The 20711-nt window shown below is 35.3% G+C and overlaps 1 protein-coding gene across 1 annotated transcript; it reads right to left on the reverse strand.

Annotated features, from left to right (window-relative positions):
* Positions 1 to 533: 533 nt before the first annotated feature.
* LOC139902405 (uncharacterized) lies at positions 534 to 3172 on the reverse strand. Its single transcript, XM_071885035.1, has 2 exons — positions 2436 to 3172; positions 534 to 2337 (listed from the first exon to the last, which is right to left on the reverse strand). The coding sequence occupies exons 1-2, from the start codon at positions 3170 to 3172 to the stop codon at positions 534 to 536; spliced, it is 2541 nt and encodes an 846-aa protein (XP_071741136.1).
* Between the last annotated feature and the right edge of the window lie 17539 nt (positions 3173 to 20711).

The following is a 20711-nucleotide window of genomic DNA, read 5'->3' on the forward strand; positions in this document are numbered from 1 at the left end:
CCTAGAGCATAACGAATCCTTTACACCCCATAAGGGTGCAATAAATAGCACTAGTTGGACCCTACAACAACATAAAAATCACAGATTCAGTTAGCATTTTGAACAAAGAAAGTTAACAAATGTAGTAAACATTTTGAGGAAAACAGATTCATGAATTTATAATTTGCATGTATTAATGTTATATTTTATATACATTTGTACTGCTTCAACTTTGTTCTGATGCTAAATGTAACACTTTTCTTTAAACCTCGCACCAACAACGGCTTACTTTCCTTTAAGGTAACCCTACCCAATTTGACCCGTGTGACTATTTTAATCCCATACCAAACCAGCAGCAGCCTAATTAACCTGACTATACCAAAACCTAACTTCAATTGGACTGTTTTAATTAACCTGACTATATGTGTTTTAATATCGATTACTAGTAGTTATCTTTAACCAAAATCAAACAGTTATCTTTAACCTGACTATACTAAAACCTAACTTCAATTGGACTGTTTTAATTAACCTGACTATATGTGTTTTAATATCGATTACTCTTTCTTCAACCATGATGCAAAACTTTTGTTATGTTGAGTTGACAACCATCTATCATTCTTGTCGCGATTATTAGATTTTAATAGCGTCATGTGTTGTTGTATGTAGGGAGCAATTGAAACCATGTGTTGGAGAACTGTAAAATGTGCTTGCTGAATATAATTTTTGTCATCATAAACAAATTTTTTTCCTATTGTTCCAACTCCATGAAGTCTACCTTGGTGACGAGGCTCGGGTACACCAATACTCCTCACACCCTCCAAATAGTCATTACAAAAATCAATCACCTCCTCAGAAACATATCCTTCAACAATACTCCCTTCTGGTCGACTCTTATTCCTCACATAACCTTTTAGGAACCCCATGTATCTCTCGAACGGATACATGTATCGTAAGAACACAGGACCACAAGCCTTTATTTCATACACAATATGAGATACGAGGTGGACCATTACATCAAAAAATGAAGGTGGGAAGTACATTTCAAGTTGACAAAGAGTAAGGATAATATCACTTTGCCATGTATCCAAAACAGCAGGATGAATCACTTTTGAATGGATCACATTAAAAAACAAGCAGAGCTTTGTGATTGTATGTCGGATTCGATCAGGAAGTATTCCACGAATTGCAATAGGAATCATTTGGGTCATCAAAACATAACAATCATGAGACTTCATACCAATAAGTTTAGTGTCTTTCATCGAGACCAAACTCTTGATATTAGCAGAATAGCCAGATGGAACTTTAACACCATGTAAGCATTGACAAAATTTTATTTTCTCGGCCTTTGATAGGGTATAACAAGCGACGGGCAAATAAGGTAGTTTTCCTACTTCTTTATTCTTCGGTTGAAGCTCACTTCGGATTTTCATTTCGACCATGTCATTTCGAACATTACGTCCATCTTTCGTCTTCCCTGGTATATTCAACAACAAACCTATCAAGCTGTCACAAACATTTTTTTCAATATGCATAACATCAATACAATGTCGGACATGTAAATATTTCCAATACGGTAGATCCCAAAAAATAGAACGTTTTTTCCAAATCCCTTTCTCTCGACTTGTATTGCTTTTTCCAAACAAAATGTTAATGCTTTCAACCTTCGCAAATGTAGCTTCCCCATCCAACGGTGGACGTAGACTATCAACCTCATCATTACCATCAAACAAATTTCCCATCATACGATATGGATGAGTTAATGGAAGTGATTTTCGATGTCCCATAAACACTGGTTTCTTACAATTTTTTAACCATACCGAACATGTTTCGCTTTCACAAATAGGACACACCTTCATCCCTTTGGTACTATAACCCGATAAATTTCCATAAGCCGGAAAATCACTTATGGTACAAAAAATCATGCATCGCAAATTAAAGTTCTCTTTCATATATGCATCATATACTTGGACACCTGGACTCCATAACGTTTGCAAGTCTTCAACTAACGGGGCTAAATACACATCAATGTCATTTTCGGGTTGTTTTGGACCCTGGATTAACAAGGACATCATGATGTATTTGCGTTTCATGCATAACCATGGTGGGAGATTATATATACATAAAAGAACCGGCCAAGTGCTATGACGGCTGCTCATGTTTCCAAAAGGATTAGTACCATCCGAACTAAGTCCAACTCTAATATTTCTAACCTCATTTCCAAATTCCGTATATATATTATCAATATTCCTCCATTGAGAAGAATCTGCCACATGTCTCAGCTTTCCATCATTTTTACGCTCTTCGGCGTGCCAACGCAATAAATTTGCATCTTTCGGGCTCGCAAATAATCGTTTTAGTCTTGGAATGATGGGAAAATACCACAATAGTTTCGCCGGAGGGCCATTTTTTGTCACGTCACGTCACTTTCAACTTCCGTTTGTTTTTTTTGCTTGTACCTTGACGCACCACATACATAACATTGATGCAAGTTTTTATTCTCGTTTCTATATAGTATACAATCATTGGGACATGCATGTATTCTTTCAACTTCCAATCCCATTGGACACAAAATTTTTTTTGCTCGATAATATGAAACGGGTAGCTCGTTATCTTTAGGCAGTATTTCGTGCAATAACTCTAAAAGGCTCGTGAAACTTTTATCGCTCCAATTGTTGTTCGCTTTTAAATTTACCAACTTTAAGACAGCCGATAATTTGGTAAACTTCGTACAACCGTCATATAATGGTATTTCCGAGTCGGTTAAAACTTGTTGAAACTTTTTATAATTAGTTTCATCAATATTACCTTCCAAATCATGGAACATATCGTCTAAATCATCAAGATAACCATCACTGTCTGAATCAATATTTCTTTCATTGCGCGAATCGATATTTTCATCAATAACATCATCACTACGTTCATAAATAACATTATTGTTATTATTTACTAATGTTTCTCCATGCCATGACCAACAATCATACTCATCTACAAAGCCGTTTACTATTAAGTGTTGGCTAATTAAACTAAGGTCCGCGTAGCTATTGAAATTTTGACATTTTTTACACGGACATGGGGCTTTCTCTTTTTGTTTTTTCACTCGATCCACGTCGGCAACTTTTATAAATTCAGACAACTTTGAAAGATACTCATGACTATGACGTGGTATCTCGTACATCCATTTTCTACGTTCCATCTATACATATACATATAAAACTAATTAACAAGCTAGACATCACATGTATACGTAATTCTTGTAGGTGGCATAATATATGATATATGAACTTAATGCTAGCAACAAATCATACATGAATGACTTAAGTTATAAAGAAATATATACCTTATGTTTGTTTAAGTTTCAAGGTAACGAGTCAACGACAACTTTAAACTTCAACATGATGATAAATAATCTTCAAATAACTACATTCAAATTAAAAATTAATTTTTAACCTAATAACAATTCAAAATACATACTACTTAAATAAATAAATAAATAACATTAAAATACAATGAATATTAAAAATATACATAATAAAAGAGAAATGAAATATACCTTGATAAATTTCTTGAAATGAATTTATTGTTGTTAAAATTATATCATTGAGCAAAATAAATAAATGTGTAAGTTGATTGAGGATGAAGTAAATGTGTGTGTAATTGAATGGGGAGTTAGAAATTTAATGATGATGGTGTTTGAAATTGATTGGGGAGTGAATATGTGTGTTGATTGGGAGTGAAGAGATAAGGGGATGAAGAATGCAGTTACAGCTACTGTCAGGAGCCGTTATACAAAAACCAGATCGAAACCGGTTTTATATAAAAAAACAGGTTTGCAAACCCAAAGCAGTTTTTAATAATAAACCGGTTTGCATTCAAAACCTACGGAACCGGTTTTATATAAAAAACAGGTTTGGAAGCTGAAAGCGGTTTTTAATAATAAACCGGTTTGGATTTTCGACATTAGAAACCGGTTTTTATAAAAAAACCGGTCTCCATTTGCCTTACAATTCAAAACCGGTCTGCATTATCTTTCTAAACCGTTTTTTTTCCCAAAATTAAAAAACAGGTTTCTATAAGGGGTTTGCATTCTTATTTATGTAGTAGTGTGTCCAACGAATGGGCTCATAACATTACAACGAACATCACCATAATATGTACTTCTGCTTTTGTTATATATATTCAACAGTTACGAAATCATATGCTTGGAACTTCCGTCCAACGGACGGGCTCATAAAACTAGTATGTCATATATATTTGATCAGCATTCCTCATGTATATTACGTACGTATATAGATATATATATGGGACCAAAATAACACGTAATTAAAATTTAACTTGTAGATTAGATACAAAGCGGTTTTGGTGGATCATATCGACCGACGACCGATGGACTTTAAAACGTACGTAGATGTTAAACATGGTATATGAGCTGGCACTATATTGACCAATAGAGGTGTGAATTAAATCAATGGAATACACACGCAAATTGAAAGAAACACACACATTCTTTTCATTGATTCAAGATAATTACATCGTCTGTACATAATATATATAACCATAAACTTAACAGCTAACCGTCACTAACAGAAAATGGGTAAAATGGAGAACAGGAACCATACCGAAATTACAATACGGTACCGGTACGGGATTGGTATATTTCGTAACTGGTTATAAAACAACGTTATAAAACAACAAATAGAATTTATCATAAGATTTGTCACTTACGTATGCCAACGTGTTACAGTAATAGCAATCGATAACCAACAACACACATAAAATTAACTGCTAAACAACCGCACACTATGAACAACATTCAACAACCAATAAAATATGTAGAAGCTGATTGCCAAACAACCACAAACTATGAGCATTCATAATAAAAAGCAGGCGATGAAAATCAACAATAAATAAACTATTTTGTTACTACTCAAGTTTTTGTGTAACATCTTAATTTTGCTAAAAAAAAAATTAACAGCAGCAAAATTTTATAAAAACTAGCAATGCGCTAGGAAAAAACAAATTACAAAGAGTCTAATGGATTTTGCAACCACAATGACGAATTAACTTTAGATTTTTTATATATAGAGAACAACAACAACAAAAAAGTAACAATGATATCGTCCAAAACGTGAGACTTCCTGAAAGTTTGAAGATATAGCAGTTCCTGAGCCGCCAAATGTTCCAAAGAGCCGAGTATAGAATGCTTCTCACGACAAGTTTTTTCTTTCCGAGAATCAGAAGGTTATCGAGCCAAAACCAAATGTCATCCATCGAAACCTATCTAGGGATGGGTAAGTTAAGCCATGTACTAATGTAATCCCAAATCTATTTGATGGTGCCGCACGTAACGAATACGTGAAGAGCTGATTTCGGGAGAGCTTCACACATCACACAGAAAGGATTAGGGTGAGTGATACCTTTGTTCTGCAAGTTGTCTTTCGTTGCTAATCGATGCATCTTTAGGCGCCATATAAACACGTTTACTTTTGGAGGGAAATAAGAAATCCATTCTGTTTTTGTGTGAAAGAAGAGATAAAATGACCATCAATAAGACGTCTTGCCTCAGCTACAGAGAAGACATTGAACTTAGAACTGTCCCAAACCTAAGCGTCATTGTCGCTAGAAAAGAAACCGATGAAATTAAATTTAACAGAGAGTCAAAAGAGGACATTTCTATACCTCTCTTAGAGCACGACGCCAGTACCAAGACCAAGAACCATTACAATAACGATCATTTACCAAATTCGACTTTCAACAATCAAGAGCAAAGAGACGAGGGAATCTCGACACTAGAGGGATCCCTTCAAGCCATGGATCATACCAGAAACTAGTCAACGAATGATTACCAACTTTTATATGCATTAAAGAAGACGGAATCTGGTTGTTATCATGAAGCGCAAAAATACACTTGCAAATCGAACCCCATGTACCTGAAGAGTTACGATTAGCAAAGATAATATCACCTGCTCCAATGCCATGAATATAAGTGATAACTCTAGCCCACAGTGCGTCTTTGTTGTTGAGGAACCGCATCTCCATTTGTAGATGAGAGCATGGTTAAGAGACGAAAGGTTTACAACATTTAAGCCACCGTTATCATAAGAATTTTGAATAAGCTTCCAACTAACCCAATGAAATTTGCGAGTATTATCTTTACCTCCCCAAAAAAGGAAGCTCGAAGAGACTCCATTTTACGAATAACCGTAGAAGGCGCTTTGAATAAAGACATATTAAGTGCCAAGACCTCCTAGAACTGACTTAATTAATATGAGCCGACCTCCAAAAGAAATCATGTTCGCCTTCCACGAGGCCAGCCGCTTTTTAATCTTACATATAACCGGATCCCAATTAACAATCTGAGACATTTTATGGCCAACCGGTAGGCCAAGAAAGTGAAAAGGGAGCGATTGATGGTAACGTTCGTGTATACAACTTTTAATCAAAATATAAACAATGATAAAACACAACCAATTAACACAAACGCCCGGGTAACAATAACCCGATCATTATAGCAACTAGCAAGTATTCAGTCAATGTTCGTTCCATAGGGAGAAATTTACATGAATCTCAAAACACTAATAATTATCCCAAGTTGATTGGGGGGTTTTAAGAAAGATTTGCTGTTGATTAAATTAATATTAACCTAAGAGAGATTAACAAATAAGAGAGAAACGTGTCCACTTGATTACTCAACCTTTTTGCCATGGATTAACCCTTTCATTTGTAACACAATGATGTTTTAAACATAAAGTTTTAATTCAATCTCCCAATCTTCATAAAACTTTGAATCAATCAAAACTCATTAACCCCCGTAAACTCGTTTTAAAAGATTACATCTATGTTATGAGTGAAATCATTAAAACATCGGTTTTGGATTGAAATCCCTTAAAATCCTTCAATTATCAAAATCCCTTAAGATAATCAAACACTACTATGTTGAATAAAATCCAATTGAAAACCAATCCAAACTAAGAACCCAATCCATTGAAATCCCCAATTTGTTTATCTAGATCACCAAAGGTGTTGAAGTACAAATCATTTTGCTAATCAAATCCCTAAGAAAAGCTTGATAACTTGTATAATCAAAGTAAAGCTTTCAACAATCAAAGTAATGGATCTTCAACCAAGAACAATAATTACCAACTCATTCAAACATCCAAAATCATAGATTAGGGCAAAATCCAAGCATCAAGTTTACAAATCAAGTGATAAGAAGTAATCTAAGCTATAACCATTAAATAAAAAAAGATTGAAATCAAAGAAATATAAAGTATTCAACATTACAACTAAAATGGAGAAAAGCTACTACCAAAATGGAGGAGAAACACTAAAATGGATAATGTATGATATAAATCTATCACTAATCTTGAGCTAGGATCAGGGATTTGAGCTTCATCATGATGGAATCATGATGTAACGACCCGACTTTTTCGACTTGTATTTATTTTAACGAAACTGCGTATTTGTGCGTACTGAGCTATATTATATTCTGGGATTGTGTATTCATGATTAATTACTTCGTTTATATTTTAAAACGTGTTGCTAAGAACTTAGTTACTTAACTTGATCCTCGAATGCTTTTACGACCGTTAGTTTCACTTAACGTTTAGAGCGAGCTATGTACTTTGTACACGTTTAACTTTTGTCGTAATTGGAATATTATGACTACGTAATACTAATTATTATTTTCTAATAACAATTACTTGGCTTATTGGTTGCTTAATTACGCTTAGTAATTTACTAATGCACACTAGTTAGTCTTGGTGGACTTTTTACCTTAATGGACTTAAGCCCACCCTACTCTAGTTAGTGGACTTTTAAATTAGCCCAATTTTAATAAGTTAAAGACCCACTAATATGAAAGACAAAAATCCATTAATAAGAGCCAACATACTAGCGTTTTTATTCACCATTACCATACATGTTGCATGAGATCCCAACAATAAGCACCACCTTTAGACCACCACTAACCAAAAAGCAAAAAGGTGTCCCCCTTGTTCCCCCCCCCCCCCCCCAAAACCCACGGCCACCACCCCTCACCACCACTATAAATACCAAGCCTTGATCATCCATTTTACACTTGATCTCATTCTCATTTTACACACACTTACTCTCTAATTTTCTCTCTAGTCTTTCTCACTCTAAAAAGTGTAGGTTTTAAATTTTCTTCTTCTTCTTCTTCTTCTTCTTCTTCTTCTTCTTCTTCTTCTTCTTCTTCTTCTTCTGCTTCTGTTCTTATACACGACATCATCATCATCATTTAAGGGATCAAGCTTTTTAGCTTTTGATCTTGTTACATCTTGTAGATTCAAAATTTGATTTGAATCCTTTAAGAACATGAAAGATTCAAGCTTTCTAGCTTTGGATCTTCATTACTTTGTTGGATCTAATTTTTCTAGCTTATGATCACTTCATTTTGTTAAAAAGATCAAAACTTGTGTTTATGATCTTCATGTAACTTGTAGATCTAGCTTTATGCTTTAAAGATCTTCAAGAACATAAAAGATTCAAGTTTTCTAGCTTTGGATCTTCATTACTTTGTTGGATCTAAGCTTTATAGCTTAAGATCACTTTGTTTTTGTTAAAAGATCAAAACTTGCATTTATGATCTTCATGGAACTTGAAGATCTAGCTTCTTGCTTTAAAGATCTTCAAGAACATAAAAGATTCAAGCTTTCTAGCTTTGCAATCTCATAATCATTTGTTAAAGGATCCAAACTCTCTAGCTTAGGGTTTCATTACTTTGAATGATCAAATTTATGTCTTGTTTGTTTGATTTGAATCAAAGATTGTAGCTTTAGTCTTGAATAAGACTTGTATTTGTGTTAAGACTAAGAACATGATGTAACCTTGGTTCATTATCCTTCCAAAGCTCTTAAGTGAGTTGTATTACTTCTTAGTCTTGACATTGTGTGTTGATGGTTGAAACTTGGTCAAAGTGATGCTAAAACATCAAAGAGTTGTACACTTGAAGCTTACACGCATCAAGAATGAGAACCGTGATGAGCATCAAGCACCAAGAAACCCACCGGAGCACTTGTTTACTATTTTCCAGGGTCTGATCATACTCCTGGGACTTCCGGAAAGTTGATTCTCAGATATTTCGTTTCGAGTAGATGACTTTTCATTTAAGACTCGCCTAAATCCGATATACGGTTTAGGATTTATAGCCTTTCGAAAATCACTATGCCTTTGTAACGACGTGCTGAAAATTCTGACCTACTCGCGCTTGAACCGTCGCCACGGTCAAACGACATCGAGTTAGGATCTGAAAATTGGACAGCGATAAGAGGACTCACATACGGATCCTTGGCTACTGACCACGCGTCATTTAAGTTTGTATAGAGGTCGTAGTAGCTGAACAAAGACAGCCCTTTGTTACGATCTATATTCTCGTTGAAAACTTACTTTACCTTTTACGTAAGATGATGATAACAATGATGCTTAGGACTTTACTTATTTACTTTTAAACCTTTTGGGACAATTTACTGACTTAGTAACCTTTGACTTAGGTTGAGGACCTTTCAGACCGACTTACTACTTGCTTACTTATCGTATCAACTTTTACCGCACATTCACTGTGAGTTATAGCTCCCTTTTTACTTTAACTATTTTTGGGACTAAGAATACATGCGCTTTTTATGTTTTAACATACTAGACACGAGTACTTTAACTTTACATATGTGTGGGTGACATAATGGCATAAAGATTCCCCTTAGCACGGTAACGTTTAGTCATTGGTTTATGAACCGGTGAACGCGAATCTTAGATATGGATCCATAGGGTTTGACATCCCCACTCATGCTAGTCGCGCTAGCATTTAACGGGTGTTTAATACTTCGAGAACTACGCACTCTTCAAGTGTACTTTTAGGGGGTGATATTTATATTACTTGTTAAGTTAGTTACCGGGTGCCCACGGATAAGCATATACTTTTTATACTGTTTTGAATACAAAATCTCGTGGTCAACATTATATCGTTATTTACTAAACTATAGCTCACCAACAATCGTGTTGACATTTTAAGCATGTTATTTCTTAGGTGCTTAGACGTTGTTGCTTCTGCTATTAGACTTGCTGTTATAGACTCGCTGTGTTAGACTTCCGCTGCATTGTTTAGAGATGTCTCAATCATGGAACTTTTACTTTCCATTCTCAACTTATGTTACATTTGAATAATGGTTTTGTAATGGCCTTTGTGTCACGTACTTATTAATGCTTTCTATTCGTAGAAGCATGCTATCTTTTGTAAAACGTTATCTTTTCATGAATGCAAACTTGTTTTAAAATAGCATATAGTGTTGTAACCGTGTAATGATCCTGTTGTTGATGATCCGTATACGTTGATTTTGTACGGGGCATCACATTTGGTATCAGAGCATTGGTTGTAGGGAATTAGGTTGCATTAGTGTGTCTTGACCGAGTCGAGTAGGATTCACTAATAGGACTAATCTACAACTTGCTCGTTTACTTGTTTCTGTGGAACTACTGCATGCTACTGCTTACTTTAAGTGCTATATGAACTTGCTGTATGCTATTGCTTATTCTCACTTCTGCATGCTACTATCTGTTTTGATTGCATGTTACTTCGGTATGATACTGTTATTATCGCCATGCTATGTACTGCTATAGGTAACCTAGGCTGATGTAGTTATTATGCCTGATTACGTGCTTGCTATATGTGTAACGACCCGACCAAAACCGTTATTGACGGCGCCGTTAACTTAGGTCCCGTTGCGTGGTCGTAGTCCCTATATGAGACTCGTTTGACCAAAATTATATCGCATTCATTTGAAAGGTACAAGACTTGCAAGTTTAGTTTACAAAACCGTTCGACAACAAGTCTAAGTTTACAAAAGTCATAAAGTATAAATGAAATAACTTGCGACATAATATAAGTTGAAAAACACCGTTGCTATAAATAGCGTAAGTATGTAAACAAAAGTTTGAATCCAAAAGTGCTATCCCTAGCGTATGTATGTATGTATGCTTGACCCCAAGCAAGAAATCAGAGTGTATGCATGTATGCTCGACTCCAAGCAAGTATGAGTGTACGCGGAAGCATGTATCAAATAGCCAAGTATGAACCTGAGAAACATATAGAAAACTGTCAACGAAAAACATTGGTGAGATCATAAATGTATTTGTGAAAGTATGTTTTTGAATCACAAGGTTTAGTATCAAGGCGTATACATCTCTAAAGATGTGTTTGTAAACCATAAGATTTAGTATAAAGTGAATATCAAGCGTATACATCCCAAAAGATGTTGTCTGTATCACGAGCACCCAATTACCAAAACTTAACTGAATCTTCCCTCTGAATTTTGAATATAGTGTTAGAACATACACTATGCACGTTGAAATTATATTTCATCCACTAACGGTAGCGAACCGTCTGAATGAGGGTTCGTTAAACCCGTATGGCCACACAACATAATCACTCGCTTACACTTACACCCTGCAAGTGGAACTAATGATAATTGGATTGAGGACTTTTGTTCTAACTCGTCTGTATCTTTGCTCTTGTATTCGCATTTGTATCCAAAGTATGAAAGTATAAACCGTATAAATGTATATAAAGTATATGTTTCTCAGCCCACGATTTAAAAGTATAAAAGTATTTGCAAAGGTGGGACTATGATCTCACCTCGAGTGCACGAGTATAAACGTACTTCACAAAGTAACGTATGCATGAAAGTTGCTTAGCCTTGACCTAAACAAGTAAGTTGTATCAATTAACCGGTTACGATACAAGGTCGGGTGAAATGTGTTCAATTAGTCCTATGGCTCGTTACGACTCGATTAAATATAGCATGTGAATCAATTTGTCAAGTTTCATACAAGAATCACGTATAAAAGCATGTTAGAACGATTGCATAAAAGTTTGGTTAAGTTTGACTAAAAGTCAAACCTGGTCAAAGTCAACGAAAAAGTCAACGCGTTCGGGTCGGGTCCCGGACTATTTTTCTATGCTAAATATTCATATACAAGTATATTAAAACAAGTTTCATGTGAATCGGAGGTCGATAGCTAGTCAAACATTTCGCGTGAAATGCGCCAAAGTGAGCAGAATCTGGCCAGGCGATTCTGCGCGCCGCGCGGGGATGTGGCGCGCCGCGCCACTACCTGGGCAGAGAATTCTGGTCAGTTTTTTCCAAGTGTGCACGAACCAAAACCTTTTCCAACCCAATTCTTGACCCGCAAACACTTATAATGCCTATCATATATCGTCGAAAAGGTATTTTGACGAGGAATACAACTAACCACATATCATCAATCAAAAACATCATTTACAATAACCGAAAACTCGTCAATTGATCAAGAAAGGTTTATTTTCAAAGTTTCAAGTTCGTAAAACGTATTTTATGATTCGGGAATCCAATTTACACATATGATATGCCGTTTCGAAGGTAATTAAGCATACATTACAACTAATCACTAACAATTAACATTCCATGGCATTCAAGCATCAAAAGTTCATGTCAAGAACTATCAAACCCTAGTCAAACATCACAAAATCATTAATCGGGTTTTTGAAGTTTTCTTAATCAACCTACACATCAAAATGTGGCTAATGATACTAGTAACACAATTAAAACATGCACTTTAACAATCTAACAACATTAACTCATCCAAAATCAAGGATTAAGCAAACCCATTTCAAATGTTCAAACTAGTTACTCAAAACAACAAATCGAGCAAGTAAATCATATATTCATGCTAGACACGAGCCATAGACACTAACTAACACCATTTCAAATCAAAAACACGAATTTAGAGAAATCTAGAGTTTTAGAAATGTTACCCAAAATGGATGAAATTGGTACCAAATCGAAGAGGATGATGAGAGGATCACGAATATGTAATTTGTTTTGAAGTTTGCTTCCCGATCCGAATTTAGATGATGAATTATGTTTGTGTTCTTGAGAGAAAAAAAGAAAGAAAGAGAGAGAGATGGAGGGATTGAATGGTGGTGATTGGGGTGGACTAGTTGACCTAGTCAACTAGTTTGCCCCGTGTCAATTTTAGTCCCTCGAGTTTAGAAGCGGGTGCGGGATTTAACCAAACGAATATTTTAAAAACGCTCGAGTAGACGAGTGATGTTATAATTAAATAACGAGAATATTATAAACGTTAGTCAACGGAAATTGGGAATTTAAATAGCGAAAGATATTATTAAAAAAAAAAAGACGGTGTTAAAAATAAATTTAACGGAAAAACGCGGGATGTTACATTATCCACACCTCAAAAGAAATTTCGTCCCGAAATTTAGTTGGAAGTAGTAGTTGTTGAATCTTCCTCGAGATTTTGTGTTGCCAATTCTACGAATGAGGGAGGAGTACGTTCTAGGGTATTTCAACGAATTTTGACGGTCGGGATCATATATTGTTTTAAGGTTGGCTTCACGATTTATGGTTTCAACCGGTCCTCCTAGGAAGTGAGGGTTATCGTCGATAGTGAGTTCATCAAAGGAGATAACAAGTTCTCGTTTCGCAAAACACGTCTTTGAGTTGATGCATCGAATGTAGGATAAACGGAGACCCAAAATGAGTCGGAAAAGTCTAAACGGCTAGCGACGGTTCCAAAACACCCCAAGAATTTAAAGGATCAAAATATCGCGGATTTAGCTTCCTACGTTTTCCCGAAACGGATTGCACCTTTCCAAGGTGCGACTCTTAACGTGACGCGGTTTTCCACGTGGAATTTGAAATGTTTACGTCTAACATCGGCGTAGCTCTTGGTGATTACGAGTCGCGTAGGGTTTTACCTGATTATGAATAAAATTTTTTTTTTTTTTTTTTTTTTTCGGTTGCTCAGGAATAACTTCGGCCCCGGTGAATTGATCATCGTTTACTTGGTTCGACAAAGGAGAATGACGTTTCCGGTCACATGTGGTTTCAAAAGGAGTGACGTTAAAACTCGAATGAAAATCATTGTAGTACGAGGATTCGGTTAAAGGAAAATACTTTTCTCAAGTAAATTTGAAGTTGGTAATACAAATTCGTATTATGGTTTTCAAGACTTAAATCGTATGTTTGTTCGGTCCGTCGGGTTATGGTTGATGTGCGGTACTCATGTCTAAACGTGGTCCCGGGACTTTTTGTGAGGCACTCCAAAATCTAGAAGTGAAACGAGGATCTCGGTCCGAAACGGAGTACATTCCGTAAGGTATATTTGGACAAGTTTGTTAGGACAAGTTTCTCAAGAAAATTCGCGTCGCGAAAGATTTATCAGTTTCCAAAAACGTTCGTCGGAACTATTCACCCTCGAGGTGAATACTAGTATAACGTGGAGAGTCTCTCCCCCCATTGAGAGTTTAGAGTAAAGATTTCCTGAACCGGAAGTACGAGTGTGATGAGAGAGAAGTTTCCGCCTCGGTGCGAGCATAACGAGTAAATCGTAATTAGTCAATAAGACTGTGCGAGGACGAGATAGTATACACGTGTGACATACGGTTGAAGTCGAGAGGAATCGGTAATTCATTCAGAAGCATAAGTATAGTTCGACAAAAGTCGAAAGGGTGTCCCCGGTATGGTTGTTATCAATATTCTCGGAGTTTTCGGATGTCCAAACATGAAAGGATGAAGTCATGTACATGGCACATGGTGGTGTTTAGGTTGATCGAGTCTAACCACCATCACGCGTCACTAGAACTTTGGTATGTCTTACCGTAATATAACCACGTTGATCGAGTGTCGTTATATTACGCTAACTCATACCTCCATTCCCACATCACTCTATAGATTCAAGTTCGTGTCATCGCGAAAATCTAAAATGAACAAAATGTAACGACGTCTCAAACGTGACTCGTATTAAATCGAAATAGTTTCTACAACTCTAAAGAAGCGTTTCCCCGCGGGAAGTGTATAAACGATTGTTAACGTCAAATCGGTTCGATTCAAACAATAATGTATTTAGGTATGAAAAGAGTAACGAGTCATGATAACGAGTAGTACGAAACCGTAGTGATAAATGTTGATGACGATACTCACCTAGAGTAGTGATGGTAGTAACACCAAAAAGTAGATAGTAAGAAACACCAGTGGGAAACCGATAGTAAGTTGAAACGGTGGCAAATAACAATCCGGGAGACAAAGTTCCCGAACAAGTGTGACTAATGAAGTCGTCGTCATCCATACGTGTATGAATCATGAATTTACGTGTGTTACCAAAAAGTGGCGGAATACGAGTTCGTATGATGAAGGTTGGGTACCATTAAAAAGTTTGCCTAAGAATGATTCAAGTATAATGCACAAGTAGTCAAGTAAGTGCTATCTATAGCAAATGTATGTCAGAATGCAAATGCTAACTATCCGGTTGTAGTCTAGACTCACTAATGCGTCCTAACGACTCTGTTAGACACACTAATGCACGTCCTAGTTCCCTACAACCAACGCTCTGATACCACTTGTAACGACCCGACCAAAACCGTTATTGACGGCGCCGTTAACTTAGGTCCCGTTGCGTGGTCGTAGTCCCTATATGAGACTCGTTTGACCAAAATTATATCGCATTCATTTGAAAGGTACAAGACTTGCAAGTTTAGTTTACAAAACCGTTCGACAACAAGTCTAAGTTTACAAAAGTCATAAAGTATAAATGAAATAACTTGCGACATAATATAAGTTGAAAAACACCGTTGCTATAAATAGCGTAAGTATGTAAACAAAAGTTTGAATCCAAAAGTGCTATCCCTAGCGTATGTATGTATGTATGCTTGACCCCAAGCAAGAAATCAGAGTGTATGCATGTATGCTCGACTCCAAGCAAGTATGAGTGTACGCGGAAGCATGTATCAAATAGCCAAGTATGAACCTGAGAAACATATAGAAAACTGTCAACGAAAAACGTTGGTGAGATCATAAATGTATTTGTGAAAGTATGTTTTTGAATCACAAGGTTTAGTATCAAGGCGTATACATCTCTAAAGATGTGTTTGTAAACCATAAGATTTAGTATAAAGTGAATATCAAGCGTATACATCCCAAAAGATGTTGTCTGTATCACGAGCACCCAATTACCAAAACTTAACTGAATCTTCCCTCTGAATTTTGAATATAGTGTTAGAACATACACTATGCACGTTGAAATTATATTTCATCCACTAACGGTAGCGAACCGTCTGAATGAGGGTTCGTTAAACCCGTATGGCCACACAACATAATCACTCGCTTACACTTACACCCTGCAAGTGGAACTAATGATAATTGGATTGAGGACTTTTGTTCTAACTCGTCTGTATCTTTGCTCTTGTATTCGCATTTGTATCCAAAGTATGAAAGTATAAACCGTATAAATGTATATAAAGTATATGTTTCTCAGCCCACGATTTAAAAGTATAAAAGTATTTGCAAAGGTGGGACTATGATCTCACCTCGAGTGCACGAGTATAAACGTACTTCACAAAGTAACGTATGCATGAAAGTTGCTTAGCCTTGACCTAAACAAGTAAGTTGTATCAATTAACCGGTTACGATACAAGGTCGGGTGAAATGTGTTCAATTAGTCCTATGGCTCGTTACGACTCGATTAAATATAGCATGTGAATCAATTTGTCAAGTTTCATACAAGAATCACGTATAAAAGCATGTTAGAACGATTGCATAAAAGTTTGGTTAAGTTTGACTAAAAGTCAAACCTGGTCAAAGTCAACGAAAAAGTCAACGCGTTCGGGTCGGGTCCCGGACTATTTTTCTATGCTAAATATTCATATACAAGTATATTAAAACAAGTTTCATGTGAATCGGAGGTCGATAGCTAGTCAAACATTTCGCGTGAAATGCGCCAAAGTGAGCAGAATCTGGCCAGGCGATTCTGCGCGCCGCGCGGGGATGTGGCGCGCCGCGCCACTACCTGGGCAGAGAATTCTGGTCAGTTTTTTCCAAGTGTGCACGAACCAAAACCTTTTCCAACCCAATTCTTGACCCGCAAACACTTATAATGCCTATCATATATCGTCGAAAAGGTATTTTGACGAGGAATACAACTAACCACATATCATCAATCAAAAACATCATTTACAATAACCGAAAACTCGTCAATTGATCAAGAAAGGTTTATTTTCAAAGTTTCAAGTTCGTAAAACGTATTTTATGATTCGGGAATCCAATTTACACATATGATATGCCGTTTCGAAGGTAATTAAGCATACATTACAACTAATCACTAACAATTAACATTCCATGGCATTCAAGCATCAAAAGTTCATGTCAAGAACTATCAAACCCTAGTCAAACATCACAAAATCATTAATCGGGTTTTTGAAGTTTTCTTAATCAACCTACACATCAAAATGTGGCTAATGATACTAGTAACACAATTAAAACATGCACTTTAACAATCTAACAACATTAACTCATCCAAAATCAAGGATTAAGCAAACCCATTTCAAATGTTCAAACTAGTTACTCAAAACAACAAATCGAGCAAGTAAATCATATATTCATGCTAGACACGAGCCATAGACACTAACTAACACCATTTCAAATCAAAAACACGAATTTAGAGAAATCTAGAGTTTTAGAAATGTTACCCAAAATGGATGAAATTGGTACCAAATCGAAGAGGATGATGAGAGGATCACGAATATGTAATTTGTTTTGAAGTTTGCTTCCCGATCCGAATTTAGATGATGAATTATGTTTGTGTTCTTGAGAGAAAAAAAGAAAGAAAGAGAGAGAGATGGAGGGATTGAATGGTGGTGATTGGGGTGGACTAGTTGACCTAGTCAACTAGTTTGCCCCGTGTCAATTTTAGTCCCTCGAGTTTAGAAGCGGGTGCGGGATTTAACCAAACGAATATTTTAAAAACGCTCGAGTAGACGAGTGATGTTATAATTAAATAACGAGAATATTATAAACGTTAGTCAACGGAAATTGGGAATTTAAATAGCGAAAGATATTATTAAAAAAAAAAAAGACGGTGTTAAAAATAAATTTAACGGAAAAACGCGGGATGTTACAATATGTCTTATTGACATGGAAAAAGTTATTTTTCCTTGTTCAGATGTCGAACATGCCGCCCATGACCTATGACTTCGAGAGTGATTCAGATATGTCTGCTACTTCGCCTACTATTTGTGCTGACTCACCGCTACCTGAGGAGATCCCAGCTCCACCCAGCCCTAGACTCCTTGGGCCACAGCATCATTCCGATGGTACTGTGATCCCTGGGGGAAATGAGGGCAGTCCCTTTCGTAATGAGCGTAGACATTGGGTCAGACGCACCGCTGACGGACGAGTCGTACCGATTACACCTGGCAGATACCGGGCCATGACCACCGGCCAGACACTTTCTCCCACCCGTGATGTTCCTGCAGACGATTCAGACGATTCATCATCCGTTGACACCAGCGAGGAGGATCCTGAGGAGGACTCCGAGGAGGAACCTGTACCGCCGCCCTCTACCCCGTCGAAGAAGCGGTATCACTACGATGGTACTGTTATTCCATGGATTAATGGAGGTAAGCCGTTCGTGAACGCACATGGACAGTTAGTTAGGGTCACCGCCCGTAAGCGGGTTATGCCGTATCCTGCTGATCCATTTGTGCGTAAGGTCGCCACCACTATGCCATCTACTTATAGTGCTGAAAGGACCCATTCATATACATTATAAACGATTCACAATAGTTGATTTCATCACTAGGTACTTGACCTCTATATGATACATTTTACAAACATTGCATTCGTTTTTAAAAGACAAACTTTCATTTCATCGAAAGTTGACGGCATGCATACCATTTCATAATATATCCAACTATAACTGACTTAGTAATAATCTTGATGAACTCAACGACTCGAATGCAACTTCTTTTGAAATATGTCATGAATGACTCCAAGTAATATCTCTAATATGAGAAAATGCACAACGGAAGATTTCTTTTATACCTGAGAATAAACATGCTTTCAAGTGTCAACCAAAAGGCTGGTGAGTTCATTAGTTTTTCATAATCAATCATTTTCAATAATATAATAGACTACAAGATACTCATAATTAGAAAACAATCTGTGCAGGTCTATTCCTGCTGTAAAATCATTCATATGAAGAACACTGGAACCTTTCAAACAACTCACCAACGGTAGCTAATGCGTAGTGCAATGACAAAATCATCTCACCGTGGTAGTTAATACAATATAATTCTTACAACGGGGGCTAATGCGTACGCAATGCAAAATCATCCCTCCGAGGGTAGCTAAAACGGGGGCTAATGCGTACGCAATGCAAAATCATCCCTCCGTTACCAACTACAAAGTCGACTATAATACAATACAATACATCGGGGGCTAGTGCGTGCGTGCGATACAAAATCATCTCGCCGATGGTAGTTAAAACGGGAGCTAATGCATACGCAATGCAAAATCATCTCTCAGTTAACTACTAAATCGAACCTCTGAATCCGAATAATTCTATCATAGAATGTAGTTTTGAATATTTGTGTCTATTTCGTCAATCATTTATAAAAGCAGTTCATGTATTCTCAGTTCAAAATTATATCTCAAAAGCATTTAGGAAACAGTTATAAAAATAGCGCATGTATTCTCAGTCCCAAAAATGTAAAGAGTAAAAGGGAATCAAATGAACTCACTTTATGTATTTTGTAGTAAAAATACATATGACGATATTGAACAATGCAGGGTTGGCCTCGGATTCACGAACCTATATTATTCATATATATATTAAAACGTATAATCGTAGAATCACATAATTTCATTTATTAATATATAATATTTATATATTATTAGTTTTATAGGATTTTATAATAACTTCTATTTAAAAATGTATGTTTATTTTATATCTTAAATTATATATATATATATATATATATATATATATATATATATATATATATATATATATATATATATATATATATATATTTATTTATTTATTTTTTTATTTTTTTATTTTTTTATTTATTTTATATATAGATATTTAGAGTGATTAATATCTATACATTTAGTTATGTTAATATAACTATATATATATATATATATATATATATATATATATATATATATATATATATATATATATATATATATATATATATATATGATTATATATATATATATATATATATATATATATATATATATTATATATTTAAAATATCATTAGTTTGTTATATATATATATATATATATATATATATATATAAGTAATGTTAATATTTTTTTTATATAATTGTATGAAATATTAATATAATCCTAGTATATGTAATATATGTACAAGATATCTATTTGTTAAAACGATAGTTTCGATAATAATGATTTATTAACAATAATAATTATAACCTTATTAATTATGATAATACTAATAACAAGAATGATAGTAATAGTTTTTAATAATAATAATACTAATAATGTTATTAATAATACTAATGATAACAATCATAATAATACTTGAAATGATAAGATTACTACTACTAATAATATTATTAATACTTATAATGATTATAATACTTATGATAATAATAATAATAATAATGATTATAACTTTAATAATAACAATAATAACAATAATAATAACAATAACAAATCAATAATAATAATAATAATAATAATAATAATAATAATAATAATAATAATAATAATAATAATAATAATAAGATGACAAAATTACTACCTCACATAAACTAGGCTTCAAAAAGAATATAATGGCATTGCTCGGACTCGAACCTGTGACCACCCGCTCACACAACACACTCCTTAACCATTGATCTGTTCCAGTTTTCT

Source organism: Rutidosis leptorrhynchoides, chromosome 3 (genome assembly GCF_046630445.1).
Source record: "Rutidosis leptorrhynchoides isolate AG116_Rl617_1_P2 chromosome 3, CSIRO_AGI_Rlap_v1, whole genome shotgun sequence".
NCBI classification, from domain to species: domain Eukaryota; kingdom Viridiplantae; phylum Streptophyta; class Magnoliopsida; order Asterales; family Asteraceae; genus Rutidosis; species Rutidosis leptorrhynchoides.

Coding starts and splice junctions, on each gene's coding strand:
- LOC139902405 (XM_071885035.1), bottom strand. CDS start 3,172: ATGGAACGTAGAAAATGGATGTACGAGATACCACGTCATAGTCATGAG. Junction 2,338..2,435: donor TATGTATGTGGTGCGTCAAG/GTACAAGCAAAA, acceptor CATCATTCCAAG/ACTAAAACGATTATTTGCGA.